Source organism: Phascolarctos cinereus, unplaced genomic scaffold (assembly GCF_003287225.1).
Source record: "Phascolarctos cinereus isolate Bilbo 61053 unplaced genomic scaffold, phaCin_HiC Scaffold_3;HRSCAF=262, whole genome shotgun sequence".
NCBI lineage: Eukaryota > Metazoa > Chordata > Mammalia > Diprotodontia > Phascolarctidae > Phascolarctos > Phascolarctos cinereus.
Genome location: NW_027555736.1, coordinates 120,652,764 through 120,669,974, shown reverse-complemented (window position 1 = coordinate 120,669,974; position 17,211 = coordinate 120,652,764). Strand labels below are relative to the sequence as shown.

At 45.5% G+C, this 17,211-nt stretch overlaps 1 protein-coding gene across 4 annotated transcripts in view; it reads right to left on the bottom strand.

The window, feature by feature from the left end:
• The window catches only part of NTRK3 (neurotrophic receptor tyrosine kinase 3), a 471,829-nt gene extending 455,270 nt beyond the window's left edge, over positions 1-16,559 (bottom strand). Inside the window, exon 1 of one of the 4 annotated variants that reach the window (XM_020964687.2) lies at positions 15,730-16,559. In XM_020964687.2, coding sequence (XP_020820346.1) covers positions 15,730-15,977 — 248 coding nt within the window. In that variant the 5' untranslated portion in view covers positions 15,978-16,559. The remainder of the gene's footprint in view (positions 1-15,729) is intronic. The other 3 variants (XM_020964678.2, XM_078151146.1, XM_020964695.2) reach the window with 3 other exon arrangements.
• Between the last annotated feature and the right edge of the window lie 652 nt (positions 16,560-17,211).

Sequence of the window (17,211 nt, the reverse complement as noted above, 5' to 3'; positions counted from 1 at the left end):
TGATGTAAGCAAAGACTTAGAGGTGAAAATAAACATGGTATGTTTGGAAAGAGTGAAGAAACTGATCTAATTAGAGTAAAGGATAAAATTTAAGGGAAGTATTGGGAGATCAGGTAAAGGTCCTATCTGGAAAGCCTAGAATTCCAGGTTGTTTATACTTTATCCCATAGGAAATGAGGAGCTATTGAGTATATATGAGCAAGGGAAATGAATGTAGTTCTCTGGACATGAGGAAAAGTGGCATATGAGGAATAACAATCTGGCAGTGGCATGTAAGACAGATTGAAAAGAAGAGTTGATAGAAGCTGGGAAACTAAGGTTAGGCCATAGAAGAAATCCAAGCTTAGAGGATTAATACTAGACAGGGATGGCAGCCATAGAAATGGAATGGAAAAGGCCAAATTCTAGAGACAAGCCAAAGGACAAATCAACAGGACTTGGGGACCAACCAGAAACAACTGGATGAAGAAGGAAGAAGAACAAAAAGAATTCCAGTTTTATAAATCTGTGTGACTGGAAGGATGGTGACCTTATTAAACATAAATAACAAAGTCCAGTAAAGGAACTCATCTGAGTGAGAAACACGAACAGTTGGGCATGGGTAGATTTAATTTAAGGGAATGGGCTCGTGTCCAGGTGAAAACATCCAATGAGTAGCTAGACATATAGGATTAGAGCTTGGGTGAGAGGTCAGAACTGGATATTGAGATTTGGAAGCCATTCAGATAGAAATGAGAGCTGAAGAATGAATCTGTATTCCAAAGGAGACCAGACCCTTACTCTATGACCCAGTATATGTTTTGAATTTTGTTTTTCTTTCCCATTTCACTTCACTGCTTGCCCAAGATTCCAGTTCTTTATGAACCTTTATTCCCTTGTTCTTCTTGGTCCAAAGGCTTTTTCTTCTACAGGCCCTGGCATTAAGAATGTCTACACTGTCTACACTTACTACCTCTCTCCCAAGCTTCTGCACTATGTCCTCTGCTCACAATCAGTCATTCTCCATCTCTATTCATCCAGAATGGGCAAAATTTTGTGTAAATTTACTCTGGTAAGAGGAAAAGAATGGAGATTTAGCTAGAAAGCTAACATATCAATTCTAACACATTCCATGGTGTTGAGAGCTCTAGGTACTGTGGACTTCATACTGTTCAGGAGAACAAAAAGTCCAGAACTATGTAGGATTCTCATGTCTTCAGACATACCGCGTCTCCATACTGCATTGTATGTGCACACACACACGCGCACACACACACACACACACACACACACACACACACACACACACACACACACACACACAAGAACTGGTGATTTTACTGGCATAAGGAACTCCCAGTTAAGGAAACTCCTTCTACCAATGAACGTTACCACCTTCTCTTCATCTTATAGCCTTAGCTACTACAGCCCTGAGAAGTTAGGTGACTTGCCCCACCTTATAGCCAGGATGTGTCAAAAGCCAGACTCGAGCCCAGATCTTCCTGACTTTGAGGCTAGTTCACTGTCCATTGTATCATATACTGAGATACCAACACATAAAGCAACTTAACTCAAGTTACAGATCTTCTCATAGCATATGCAGGATTCAAACCCAGGTCTTCTGACTCTAAGTCTGAGCTTAGGTAAGCTACCCCATACTGCTCTAGACCTAGACCTTGCAGTAAGGAATAGCAGCACTTTAACAAGGTCATCAACCTAGATATTCTATACAGTCAAGTAGAGCTAAGGCAAGAAGTACTTACTAAGGGAGCTAAGTGGCACAGTAGATAGAGTTCTGGTCTTGGAAGGCAGGAGGACATGAGTTCAAATCTGGTCTCAGACACATGACACTTACTAGCTGTGCGACCCTGGGCAAGTCACTTAACCCCATTGCCTCACCAAAAAAGAAAAAAAAAACAGAAGTACTTACTAAGCACCTACTATATGCCCAGTGCTGTGCCAGGATAAGGCACTGAAGACAGATAGTCTCATGTGCAACTTGGTATAGGTAGTAGCCTAGAACCTAGAATTGGAAGATTTGGGTTCAAATCCTACCTCTCCCTCAGTGACTGATGAAGTCACTCCAATTCCCTGGTCCTGTTTCTTCCTCTGTAAAATGAAGCCTGTTGTAATATGGAAATATGTTTTACATGATGACACATGTCTAACCTTTATCAGGTTGCTTGCCTTCTCAATGAGGGGTTTGGGGACGGAGGGTAGGAGATAATTTGGAAATCAAAATTGTAAAAAAAAAAAAGGTCAAAAATTGTTTTCACATGTAATTGGAGAAAAATAAAATATTAAAGCTTTAAAAATAAGTAAGTAAAACAAGGCCTTCTGGGCATCAAGATCCCTTCTACCTACAAATCCTAATTGCCATGGGCAGATAAAAATAGAGATAGACACATAGATGATAGAGAAAGATGAGATTGAGAGAGAAAGAAAGAGATGATAGAGAGAGAAATTACAGAGATAAAGCTAGAGATTGAGCTATAAGGCAAGTTTCATCCCTTAAGGAATTCGAACTCATTTGGGAAAAATAGAACTAATACTCATGAAACTAGAAGACAATACAACATACTAAATAATCAGGTACTTAGTTGTATGATACAGACTATAAATGTCAGAAGAAAGGAAAAGAGCTAAGAGAACAAGAACGCAGGCACTCATAATGTCAGAGCTGAAAGGGACCTTAGAAGCCTTCTCCACCAATTTCCCTTCTCATTCACAGATGAGTTTCTTAGAACACGTGTTTTCTGAGTGCTTGCTGCATTCCCAGCACTGTCCTGGGTGCTTAAAAGCATTCACAAAAAATATAAGGCAAAGTCCCTGCTGCCTTCCAGGAGCTTACAATCTAGCGGGGACCAGGTACACCCCCATGAGGCAGCTGAAGAATAACCCAAGGCAGAGGATGACCAGGGCCCAAAACAACTGATACATACAGTCAGAGCTCGATAGATATCCCTGTTTGGCTCGGGCCAGAGAGAGTTTACTGTGAGCTCAGGTGGTCAGGAAACATTTCATGGAGGAAGCTGGTCTTGAAGGCTGGATTGACTCTACATTGGCAAAGAAGTGTAAGAGAATTCCAACTGATCCATTCGTCCACGGCAGCAGTGTGGACACTGCCAGAGCACAGCTAACGTCCTCACTCCCCGAACTGATTCTCCAAGGGCTTTCAGGAATGGAACCGACACTCCCAGCAAGACTCATGTGAGTTTTCCTCCGCTCGCTTCCACCTGCACGTAGACCGTCTCATGCACGGCACTACCCTCTAGTGGCCGCTTGATGTTTGGCCTTCAGGAAAAAAATAAAAAGGCAGGCAGAAGGCAGATGCCTTTGGGGTTTAGTGTGTTGCTGTTTCACATTTACTAAGCCTTTGCAGTTGAATGACCAGGTGTATAGAGAACGTGAAGGAGAAGCCACGGCTAGCCTTTCTACAAGCTTGTCATGGAAGCACAGGGATGCCCTCTTTGAGCAGCTGACAAAAGCAAAGGGAGAGGCAGATAACCTCTTTCCTTCTCCCCGAAAGAGAGCCTCGACTCCTCCCAGAGATTGCTGGGAGCCACTGAAGGAATTTTCCACAGAGCTATCCCCTGCAACCATTCCCTGAAAGGGCTGCCAATCTACAGACCCCAGAGCAGCTGCTGACAAAAGGCCTAATAAAGATCTTAGCAGAAAACAGAGAACGAGGCTCAGAACAGTGTTAAAATTCAGGAGCCCAGGGTCCCAGTCTAGATCTGCCAGTAAAGTACCAGAGCTCCAACTCACTTGGAACTCTACCTCCCCAGGCCCTAGCTTCCTCTTCTTTAAGATGAAGAGGTTGGATCAGATGATCTGTAAGTGTTCTTCTAGCTCGAATGCACTTTGATTCTGTTTTTTGAATGATCTTCTTGCCCCCCAAACTTCCTCTGGTCCTCAGAAAGGGCAACTTCTACCTGTCTATCTCCCATCAGGCGAACTTTTCTTTCTTTTGCCTCCCAGGGTTCCTATACATCTCATGGCTCATGCCACAAGGTGGGGACCCATTGAAAGAAATTTCTATCCCCATGGTACAGATAGACTAAGGTTCTGGAGGGGGGTGAGAGCAGTACCTTAACAACCAAAGGCAATCTGCTGCCTTCCAAGGCAACCTGTAAGAAAGGGGTTCTCATTCAATGAGAGAAAGAGTAAGGCAATTCTTTGAGGGTTATTGGTTACCCATCTGGAAAGAAGCTCTATTTCCAAATGTAGGTGCACAGAGGTCCTGTGCAACTTTTTCCCAGGGACTTTTATGATCCAGAGAAAGCACCTGAGTGCCAGGGTTCTCTCTAGCCACTGGAAATTCAGCAGCATAATCCTGCCTCAAGCCAATGGGAAGCTAAGCCTGGCACAGTCCTGGTGCTGCACTAGACCCTGCTAACACCTGTTCTGCCATGGTGGCTACTCTGACCTCAAAAGCACAAGCACCAGGCAGCAGCTGAACAAACCCCACTGGAGAAGGGCCATCTAGAAATATAGGGAACCCAGCTGGGAAAGGATCTCAGAGAAGACAGTTTCCATCTGGGAACAAGTCTTGAAGAACTTATGGTGTCATCAAAAGAATCATGGATTTATTAAAGTCAGAAAACCTGAGTTCCACTCCCAGCCTTTGTGACCTTGGACAAGTCATCGCCCTGTCCTCTCTCTCTGGGGCAGTTGCGTATGTAAGATGAGGGAGAAAAACCAAATGATCTTTAAGATCATTTCTATACCTATTATTCTATACCTATATGAGTCGAGAGGAGAGTTGTGATAGGGTCAAAGAACTCATCTCCACACACACAAGTCCTCCAGGTCTCAGCTGCCTAATACATGTTCCCTTACCCATCTACCCTTATTCATTTTGCTAGCCTGACCCAGACCCATCCCTTTCCCATGTTGTCCTGGGTAAGACTGTAGGGACAACATTGGCACTACCAAGGGAACCCACTTCCCTGAAATGTCACAATCAAAGAACATTAGAGGGGGAAAGGTCATCAAGCTGGACCCACTAATTTTTACATAGGAATAAACTAAAGTCAAGAAGAAAAGCCACTGAGATTTGTCTTTGGTCCACTCAAAGGAGTTACCGAATTCCTTAAGAGGAAATTAGTACCAGAGGACTTCTATTTTGTGGCCCCAGATCTCTCTGCTCCCAGCCCCTGAGACACTTCTATTGGGAGAGATGCTGGAATTGAGACAAGGGGGAAGGAGAGTTCTACTCCAGAGGCCTGCTGAATCTTCAAATTCTACCCTTTCCTTATAAATACTGCTTTGCATAAGCTCTACCTTTGGGTTTATTTCTAATTGGCGTGGGCTGCTGAGAGGAGCCCTCAGGGGCTGCCAGCCTCACAGAGCTGCCTCTGGGGACACTGAATTTGGAAACATTACCCTTAGGGGATACCAAGGCAGAAAGGAGGTTCTGAGTTTTAGGAGTCACACAGAACAAGAGTTGGGCTGGGCTATGACGTGAGAGAGACCACACCACAGAAGAGTCCTTAGACAATACATATGCCTGCCCAGCAGGTGAGGAAGTTGAAAGAAAATTAGATTGAGACTCCAAAAGCCTTGGTACTAGCCCTTTCTTTGCCATTACCTAGCAATGTGACGTTGGGTGAGACATAAAATGCCTCAGGTTCTCTATTTCTAAAATGAGGGGCTTTTAAGTTGAAACACAGAATAACACATTTTGAGCAAAAAAAGAAAGAAAGAAAGAAAATATATGCAGAAAATTTACTGGAGAAAAAAGTCAGGCTGCTTGACCACCCAGTGCCCTCAGGGTCAAGGAAAAGTCAAACTGGGGACTTCCTTGAGAATTCCACAAACCAGAAATGGGAACCACTGGGGATGTTCCCTGAAGATACTCAGAAGCTCTACTAAATAGAAAATATATTTCCTCCAGTTTGTCTTTCTTTAAGCTTGTACCCCCAGGAAAGGGGTTCCTCAGGTATCTTCCCAGAAATGGGCAAACTCTATCCAGGGCTGAACTACAGGTGAACGTTCCTAGGAGACTGAATTAGTCATGTCCCTCCCTAGAACATCTTGGATCCCAATATTCCCACCAAGGAAAAACCAACATTTCCTGGCTTTATCAAGAATTCTAATGTTTCTAAATTTAATCCATCTGTGATAATCTCTTGTTCTGAATGCTTTACAAGGATAGGCCCAGCTAGTCTTATTTCTTTTTTACTATGTGAGAGAAACTGAAGTTTGAGGAAAGGAAATGATTTGTCCAAGATCACTCTGCTAATACTCTTATAGAACTGGTTACAGATTAAAGAAATGTACATTCAGAGAAGCTTCAGGTGAAGAGGGCTCTTAGAAATCATTTAATGTGACCTAAAATTGCAGAGTCACAGTGAAGAACAGAGCTTCAAGGGACCTTAGGCCCAGTGAAAGCCCCTCATTTTACAGATAAGGAAACCAAGGCTCAGAGAGATTAAATGATTTGTCCAAGGTCACATGGTCAATAACAAAGCCAGAACTAGTACACAGAGCTCCTGTCTCCCAGGTTTCCTGGCTTCTTTCCACCTGACCATGCTACCACACCATCCAACAGAGGGGACTAACTACCATAACCCCTTTGGCAGAGGGAAACCTTACCACAAAGCTGATCCTGGTAGAGACATAAATCATTAGCTACCACCCCAGTTGCTCACCATAGATATGTGTCCAGCCCCTCTAGTCTTAGAGAAGGTGAATCAAAGAATTTCTAGCAACTTCCTAACAGGACCTCTCCCAGTCATTGAATCTGTCATACACTATCAGAGCCAACAAAGCTTAAAGATCATATAATCCAATCCCTTCATTTGAAATATGGAGAAATACACTCAAGAGTCCCAGGTCATGTCTGGTGCCCCTACATTAGGATGATGGGATAGAGAACTATGACGGACCTTAGAGGTTATCTAGCCCATACTCTTTACAGATGAGGAAACTGAGGCCCAAGAAGACAACACAGACATCCAAAGTCATGCAGATCATTAATGGTAGAGCCAAGAATAGACATCAGGTCTCTTTCATTCTTTCTACTACAACATCTATTTCCTTCAACAAAACCTAGCTGTTTTAGAAAAATAACAGATATACACATATCACACACACACACAGTGCCTCTTCCCAGCAAATAAGTCCATGGCAAAGAATGAGCAAGTCAAAGGGAACATCAAAAACATAGTGCAGAACCACACCCAGAAATGCCTATCCCCACATATGCGAAGGATATGTCCTACCTGATACAGAACTGCCACTTTGACCAAGTCAGCTGACAAGCATTCCTTAAGAGCCTTCTATGTGCCAAGCAATAAGCTAAGTGCTAGGGATACAAAGAAAGACAAAAACACTGTCCCTACCCTTAAGGTACCCATGATCTATTAGAGATGGCTGGACAACCATGCCTGCATATACTCCAGACCTACAGCAGGGAACTTGGTCATTCCTCTAACTGCCTAGAGAAGCAGAAGTATGACTGGGGAGATCTGGAATGTCAAGCATGAAAGATGAAGAGCAGAGCAAGAGGCTTCTGCCGAAAAGCTGGCAATCTCAAGTGATAAAGGATGGTCATGGGAGTGTGGTGTGGATTGATCAGCCCAGAGGACATTTGGGCATTTTCTGTAAGGTAAGAGAAAGGAAATGAGAAGCCAAAAATAGCCAATCAAGGAGCACAATCCCCCACCCCCACCATTTAAATCCTACCTATTAATACTATTTCAAGGAAAACTACCAGTCCCAAGTAGTTCTGCTCTCAGAAGCTACCAGCTGACATAGATATCTGCGATTTGGCCTGTTATCTCAGAGGGGACTCTTCTTTATACCCTGATATTGGCTGAATTCATTATAAGGTTGTAGCTATAAGAAGTGAAAGATAGGGCAGGGAGGGAGGGGGCAGTTGGAGAGGGGAGAAGCCATGGATTGAGTCAAATAAAACATCAATCTAAGCCTCAATTTCTTCATTTGTAATAGGGACAAATACTAACTCTATTATCTATATCACAAAGTCACTGGGAGAATTAGTTGAGGTGTGATGTAAAGTACAAGATAAAGAAGCTGTTATTTATCATATCAGCACACCACAGATAGGTGGGGTTCAGACTAACTCAGACTGGCCCCTCCTTCCTTTCCTAGGTGAGGGGACACAAGCCCCATGGTCTCCTTTCTAAATTACTGGCTGCCCACTGGGGGCCCTATTCATTAGCTCCTTGATAGCAAATACTGTTGTCTGTTGCCATTTTTTGTTGCCCCAATGTTTAGCACAGTGCTTAACTGGCACTTAATAAATGCTTGTTAACTGACTATGCACCCTTCCTAGAAGGTTGTCAAACATAAGAGTGACAGAGGTAATAGTGGGAGAAAAAAAAGTGCAAAAAGGTCCATGACCTAGAGAGAACATTTGTATATCTAATTCTCTACCCGTCCACCCTTTCCCCTTCTTCTCCTTTCCTCTCCCCTAAACCAACCTCCATTACTATTTCCCAGATGGATTACTAACAGCTTAGCCAATTTACTGCCCCAGGGAGAGTAATAGAATGCTAAGATCCACTCTCACCTCAAATACAGTTCCTTTCCAACCCAACACATACCAACCCAAGGGACAGCTTTAGTAGACAGGGCAATGGAAAACCCATAGGTCAGCCAGCCATTGCCTAGTATGGAAGAGCCCATCCCCTTAGATTACCAGCAGGTTGATAATACCCTGGGTAGTGAGCCCATATCAGCACACACACACACACACACACACACACACACACACACACACACACACATGAAAACAGTGCCCTGAATTACTAAGGCTTTATGAGAACAAGGAAAGACCTGGGAGTCAAAAGATGCAGGATCAAGTCCTGGTTCTGACACACTTGCTTACTATGTTCCCCATGTAACCCAAAGCAAGTCACTGCATCTCAATGAGCCTCAGTTTCCTAATCTGTTTTTTTAAAGGATAAGCGTAGTTATAAAGAACTCATTATGTAAACCACAAAGTTGGAGAGGCATTATGGTCTAGTGGAAAGAGGGCTAAATTTAGAATCAAGTATCCAATGTCAAATCGAAGCTGTGCCACTTACTTGCAGTGTGACTTTAGAGAAGTCATTTAACCTCTCTGGGACTCAGTTTCCTCATGTGTAAATGAGGAGATTGGACTGGATGGCTTCCAAGATCCCTTCCAGCTCTAGATCTGGGATCCTAAGAGTGCCATCTAAATGCAAGCTATTACTGTCATTACAAAAATGCTCAAAGAACTCCATAGAATGATAGTTAGGGCTGGAAGGTACTTAGAGGTCATGTAATACAACACTCTCATTTTACGTGGGAAAATGAGGCCCAGGAAGGTTAAATGATTTTCTCAAAGTGATTAGTTTGTGGGAGATTCAGGATTTGAACTCAGGTCCTTTGATTCCTAATAATAATAATAGCCAACATTTACATAGCTCAAGGACTACAAAGTATTGTAGATACATTAGTTCACTAATCATGGCTCTTTACACTACAACTTCACACTTTTCTAGATTCTGCTGCATAGCTGGAAATCCCAAGTAATATCAGATGGCCATGGAATTCTGGCATGTATAGATCAGCCCAGAGGACATTTTGGGTATTTTCTGTGAGGTGAGAAGGGCAATGAGAAGCCAAAAATAGTCAACCGAGGAACACAATTTCCCCCACCACCATTTTATTCTCACTTACTAACAACATTATAACAACCATCAGTTCCAAGTAGTTCTGCTCTCAGGAACTCTACCACTTAACAGATTCCTGAGAATTGGCCTGGTCTACCGGGATGCATGACACATTAAAAAAGAGCAGAGAATTAGGATTCAAAGACCTAGGTTCAAATCTCTACTGTTTGCTGTCTCTGTGACTATAAACATATCTCTTGTCTCCTCTGGGCCTCAGTTTCCTCAAATTGATGAGTTAATCTGATTCTAGATTACAGAATCATTCCTGTTCGTTTCATAGAGCTCAAAAGAACCCTATATTCTGACATCCTTCCTCATTCTTTGGATGAGGAAGCAGAGATCAAAGAACAGTTCATTGACTTACCCAAGATCATACAATGGCTAAGCTAGAACTAGAACCCAGGTCTGACGCCCATCTTCCAGAGTTTTTCAGCTTCAACAGGTTACTTCCAGTTCCCTAGACACCAAAAGGCAGATGGAAATGGTCCAGCCCCTTGAACTGTTTCATATGAGCCACTGAAAAGAGATGTCAGGAAGGGGACCCATTGCTGTGCCATAGACTGACTAATGTACAGTCCTAATGCCAGGAAGGCTTCCAGGCTGTTAGAAAGACCTGCAGGGCATTGCCAGAAACAGATAGCTTCCCTGCCCCCACCTACCCAAGTACAGAACACGGAAATGGGTTCAGTTAGGAAATTGGGCTTCTAGAACCCAGAATAAGCACTGCAACCTCTGGTGTAAGTGCCAGCAGGGTCTCAGAGGGAACTGGTAGACAAAGGAGCCAGAGAACCCCAAGAAAGATGGTTCCAGACAGGCCCCTTAAACTTTCTGGAATCAAACTCCGTCTCAGTCAAGAAGATATCAAACTTCTTCTGGGGACTTAAATTAATTTGAAGCTTTCCTCCCACCATTAAAGGAATAAATGGAAAAAAAAACTTGCTTCTGCCACCCCCTTAGGACAGTAAGCATTATGGCTAAAACTAGCTACCTGGGCCTTAAGCATGTTTGTATGAAGTGGGATGGGAGGAGGAGGAGATGTGTCTCATGAGGTCCCCAAATGTCTACAAAAGCTGCATGGAAGAGCAGTTCGATTTCTGGTTTCTAAGGCCTGAAGTTGGGCCAGCAGCATTGCCGTGGGAGAGTGAAGAGGCCGCATCAAAGCCAAGACCAGGCTGAGCTGGTTTCATCCAGCTGCTCTCCACTAAGCTCCCACAGAGCTGGCAGAGTCAAGAAGCAAGCAAGCCTTCAGAGATAGCCTCCCCAGGAATGGTCTGCTGGCCCTAAGACAGCTGGAAACTCAAGCCCACAAGGATGGCCCCCAAATTCCAAAGCCAAAGGCCTGACAGCCCCACACTGGTAGTTCTTGATCATGGAATAGAAAGAACAAAGAACCAAAGAGGCCTATATCCATTTCTGCTTCTAGAATCACTTCCCAGCCACTGGGACCCCAGGGACTCTAGCCTTCAACTATGGGACACCATGAGACACCTCTAAAACAGAGACATGATGATAGCTTTTAACACTTTATATCTTCCAGTACAATGCAAGCAGCTCCTATGAGTGTCCCACAAACACCAACACCCACATGATCCTTCACACTCAGGCAGTGGCTCAGCCCTCCTTCTGTTTCCTAGGCTCCAATCTCTCTTCTCTGCAGGCTAAGATGTAGCTCTCCTTTGGCCTGGCTCATTTACTTCCCAATTCTCCCCCAGACATCAGCTCTCTCTTCTGGTAGCCACAGCTGTGGCTTCGTTAACTCTTAAGGGAGAATAGAAGGCAAAGAACTGGGCAGGGCAGGATGCTCAATAGCCAGGCCTTTTGTTAGATTCTAAATGAGCATTCACACAGCCAACAGATGACATGAGCTAAGTGTGCAGGAAGCCAGAGGGAGCAGACAGGCAACAGACTCCTGACTGTCAAACTCTAGGGGATGGACCCTGTTAGTGGGTAGGGAATGGAGCACGGGTCCCACTTTGGGAATTACAGTATCCACTCTGAGCTGCTGGGGTGGCTATGTTTGGGAGATATGCTTACTCTCCCAACACCATACGATTACACAGGGTCCCTGATGGCCAAAGGCAGCACATCTTTCGGAATGCTAGCATGACATGGCAGACATATGCCTAGCATGAAGTCAAGAATACCTTCCATTTCACTCTTGCGCTCCTAGTGACCATAGGGGTACACCATTCAAACCCAAGACTGGATAAGGGACGGGGCCTAGCAGAGCCAGTCCAGACATCATCTTCCATGTGCCAAACATATGCCTTTGTGGCATCAGGGGATGAGAAGAACAGAGCATATTCATCCTGCCAAGTGTGAAGTTAGTCAATTGAGAGCTCAAGTTGATGAGGGAAAGGGAGATATTAACTGTTTAGACCCAAAGATGCCAAGAATACCATAATAGCAGGATCTCTTTCTGGTTTCCTCAAGGCAGAGAGGAATACCCACCACTGTACCTTGGTCAGTGATGCCCCTAGTGTTTGATGAAGTCATGGAGGTGGCTAGATTTATCTGAAAGACTACTGGTTCTGGAGTCAGCAGATTTGGGTTCAGATCCCACCTTTGATGTCTATAGTTGGTGAGCAAGTCATGTAACCTCTGCTGGTCTTAGCTTCTTCAGTTACAAAAAGAGGTGGTCAAAATAGATGACCTCTGAGGTCCCTTTCAGCTCTAGATCTTTGATCTCATGATTCTGTGAATGGCCAGAGCTTGTCATGGTGCCTTTCATTAGGTGGGTTTGTACCCAACTTGGGATGTTCATACTGGTGGGGAAACAGAAAATTTCCTCCATCCTGTCCCAAGTCAGGCTCCTAAGAGAGAGGAGCCTCTGGGGTATTGGTTTTGCCTGCTAAAAGCCAGAGTTAGAAGCTCCCTTCCTCTCCTCTCATTCATAAGGCCTAGCTCCTTGTAAGAGAGGGCCCTATCTCTCACCCCAAGTCGAGAAACATGAGATGAAGCTAAGAGTTTGTCCATTGGGGTGTCCATAACTGGCTCCTCCAAGTCTGAGTTTAAAGTCAACCCAGAAGCCGTGAGTTCAAACTTGACCTTTCTGCCTCAGCCTCTTTCCCATACCCAAAGTGAACTCTATCAAAGTCATTACCCTTAGAGAAACTCCTTTTGGCATCAACAACTAATACAATAATTATTGGGCATCCATCACCCTTGAAGTCTTTTACAGATTCTATCCCTAAAATACCACCAAGACCTTGGGCCTGGTGTAGGGTCTGGAATGGGGCCTGAGAGTCCCTTGACTCCATCTCCCACTCACACATACACATGTGCCAGATTAGGGATGTCAAATAAGGAGACGTTCCCCTTCAACATCCTTCAGCTGAAGTCCTTTCCTTAGGATAGGATTTGGAGAAGCTTGCCTGCTTGAAGACTGTGGAGAACAGGGAAGAACATTCCTTTCCCTTCCTTTAAGCTGTTCAGTTCTCTTTCCCCTATCAACCCTTCCAGGACTCCCCTAGCATTTATCCAGAACTGAGTTCCCCATGTTTACCTTAGCTTTAACATTTTCTTTAAGACAATGCCCTCTCCCCAGGGCAGTGAATAATAAATATTAACAGCATATTTGCTGGACTTCAAACCAGTTGACCCATGACAGTCCTCCATTGGCCAACCCAACAGAAATCCAACCCATACCATTTTCCTAGAAACCAACTCCTGAGTTAGATCCCCAGCTGAGTGCTACCAGGACTGACTTGGGAGAAAGGGGTCTTTGATTTCTGACCAAGCAGAGCCCTGAAGCTATGTTCCCCTCCCTGTCATAGTTCATGTTCCTGCCTCATCTCCCCACTGCTCACTCTACAGGACATTCAGCTGTGAAGCTTAGGTGAAAAAAAATCATGACAAATGTCCCAGTCCCCTTTCCATCACCAACTCTTCCAGCAGCATCCTCAGCCTTCCAACTTTAAAAGGATCCTTTACCCCGACTCGAAACATCCAACTCCTCCCTTTACAACTGGATATTCTTCCCTCCCTGGCTGCTTTATTGGCTTTTTTTTTTCATTTTCAAAGCAGTAAACAGCATTGTCTGGATATAAAGAACCTACATAATAGTATCTCTCCCAGCAGCTTTCCTACAAATACACACATCCCCACATCCCCACATGTGGGGAGCAAACTGAAAGTCATCTCAGCTGCTTCCAAGGGCTGACATTGAGCTGCCCAGGGGTCCATTCTCTCCTGCCCCCTGGACAATGCAATACTCCCACTCTTCAGCCTTGGACCAAGGTTTGAAGCCCGAATCATCCCCCTTGCCCAAGATGGCCCCAAATCTGAGTTCCTCTGAGGATCCAAGCAATTCAGGAGCCCCTTTCTATACCCCCTCACCAAATCCTGAGAATCCTGTGACATGACAGGAGGGAGGGGCAGAGAAGAGAAACCATGGAGCAACCAGCAAGTTCCATCCATTCTGCTTGTCCTGCCCCCTCCCCTTCTTCCCTCCCTGTCAACCTTGTTGTTTTTTCTTTTCATTTCAAGCTGGGTTTGGAAGGGGATATGGGAGTGGGTGGATAGAACACAGATATGGGTCAATCTCATTTCCTGGGGCAGGAGTCAGGGACAATTCCTTGGCTATGCTATTCCTTAGGTCTGTGAACAGCTAGACTACATGTGTGGAGGAACCATTAGCCAAAGAAGGTGACAAGGCTTGGCTTTTAAGAGAGCAGAGCTGCAATTCTTTCCTGGCTTTGCAGCAATTACACTGTGACCAAGCAGAAGAGAACCTCTAGGAAGGATGAGACCCAAAGCATCTTGCCCACTTACTGATCTGGTTCAACATTGACTGAAAAACAACTCCCCATATTGCCCCCCAAATACCCTCTGTGACTTCAGTCCAAATCCTTCTTGGATTTGCTATCAGGAAAAAGATTTCCACCCATGTATGGAGTTCCAGGATCTGAGTAGTGAGAAGTAATTTCCCTAAATGATCACATTTCTATTTTCATCATGATGATAAGAATTGGAGTTCACCTCACCAGATCAGATCCAAAAATAAGAAGCCAATTGAGAAGATAGGCTCCATTGCTCTTGCCCTCTCTCTCTTTCTCCAAACCCCCCCCTCTCTCTCTCTCACACACACACACACACACACACACACACAAACTGTTTGAAGAAAGGGAAAAGGCCACTGTGCCCCCCAGATATGGGCCAGAAGTGTCTGATTCAGATAAAGCTAAACCAGGCAAATACCACTCAAAGTTCAATACTCCAAATAAACAGATTGAGGATGTCCAAATGAAAATTACACACACACACACACACACACACACACACACACACACACACACACACACACCCTCCCCTTTCCCCTTCTACCTCCACTCCCAGTCTCAGAGTTCTCTGAAAAGGATCTCAAAACCAAAATAGTAGAAAGGCAGATAATTTGTGGGTACCCTGAAGAGTCCTGTGGGAAAAGAAGGTGAGGTGGAAACGTGGGGACATGGATCAGGAGGTAGAGAGGGTAAAGATCTATGCATCTGTGACCAAAGAATGACACCCTATCCACATCTGAAGTCTTCAAAAGCCTGGAGAGCTGAAAACTTGTCTGCTTGTCATTGTCGGGCTTTTTTTTCTGCTTCTTTCATCCCCCAAAAAGGAAACAGTTAAACATTGAGGCTCATCTAGAGCTGCTAGAAGTCTGGCTCCTGCCCTCCTAGCTTAAGCAGCCACTGCTGCTGCTGCTGTTGCTACCGCTGAGGAATTAAATAAACCTCATTCACTTTATCCTACTTAAGCATGGCCAAACTGTTGCTATTTAGTGGGGGCAGAAAATTCGATTCTCTTCCTTGGAATGATAATGAGGGTGGGGGCGAGGGCAGAGGGCAGGCAGGGGTGCTGTAAAAGACGGAATCACAATCTGAGCTGGGAAAAACCAAGTAAATAACAAGATCATTCACAGCCCGGGCTGGAGTCACCTGGAAATACGCAAACTGCGTTAGCATCTTCCCTGGCAAAACACACACACACACACACACACACACATACACACACCACTGTGAACTGTAAGTCGGGGGTTGCGGGGGGAGAGGGAGAGAGAGAGCTAGGCGAGAGGACCGGGGTACTGACTTACATGGAAGTGATATTCCTTGAGATGTCCGTGATATTGATGCTGGCGTTGCCATTGCTGTTCCCTGAATCCTGCCCTTCCAAGAGAGGGAAGAGATTCCCATCATCGGGATTCTTGCAATTGATCTCTGTCTTACTGCAGACACAGTTCGCAGGGCAAGCCAGCACCGAACCCAGATAGTCCAGCCAGAAGCTTCCCAGCAAAAAAATCCTCCAGAAACTGCACTTGGTAGGGCAAAGAGAGACATCCATCTCCGATTGCTGCTTCTAAAAAAGAGGAGGAGGAGGAGCAGAGAGGAGGGGGGGGAGAAGGGGGGAAGGAAACAAAGACAGTGAGGGAGGGGGAAGGGAGGGGGAGGGGGGGGACTCTGCCTTTGGAACGCCGAGTGATCAGATGCAAAATCCTCCAGCGGATGGAACCATCGTGGCCGCCGGGAAGATACGAGGCAATTCTTCTACAGTAGCGGTCTGAAATGCATGGTGGCTAGGTCTCCTTTGCTGCCTTGTTGATTCCAGGTTGGTAATCAAGCCGCTCTCTCTGACTCCGATACTTGTGAGGATTGCAACAGAAGATGGGGAGGCAAAAAAAAAAATGGTGCTAAAGTCACCAAGTCCCACCTACTGGGCAGAATTAAAACTGACACACCTGCAAAACACACACACACATACACATACACACACGCATACACACACACACGCTGGGAGCCGAGGCAGAGGATGCAGTCCGAGCCGCAGCAGCAGCAGCAACAGCGAATGCCTTGCAGCGCGCCAGCAGAAATGGACAAGTGCTGCCTTCCGAAAGGGATGGGTTATCGGACCGTCTTCCTCATCTCCCTCCCTCTTTCCCTCCCTCTCTCCCCCCCCACTCCACCCCCAGTTACCCGCCTTCTCCTCCTCTGCCGGGAGCAGCAAAAGAACGGAATCTCCCCCCACCCCTCCCCAGTTCCCCACGCCCCTCTCTCGGTCAGTCCTCCCCCTCTCCTCTCTTCTCTCCCCTCCCCTCCCCTCCTCTCTCTTCTCTCTTCTCCTTTCCTCTCCTCTCCTCTCCTTTCCACTCCTTTTCTCTCCTCTCTTTTCCTCTCCTTTTCTCTCCTCTCCTCTTCTTTACTCTCCCCACCCACCCACTCACTCTTCGCTTCTCTCCACCACCACTACCACCACCACCACTATCAGCAGCAGCAGCTGCGGCGGCGGCGGCGGCGGCTTCTCAGCTGAAGACCGAAGCCTTAGAGAAACAGAAACGGGATGGGGGAAAAGTTCCAGTTGGAATTGCAATGGTTGGGGCTGATGGGGAGTTAGGAGAGGTTGGGAGGAGGGAAGAGGGAGAAGGGCTCCATGGGTTTCACTTTTTGGCCCTGGCGCACCGAAATTTTGCTGCAATCAGGACCAAAAGAAGGAAGTAAAATTAACAGGGACGCAGATGCAAAAGGCTTCCGGGGGGGGGGGCGGGAAGGCCGAGAGTGGGGGGAAATCGTGCTCTTTAGTT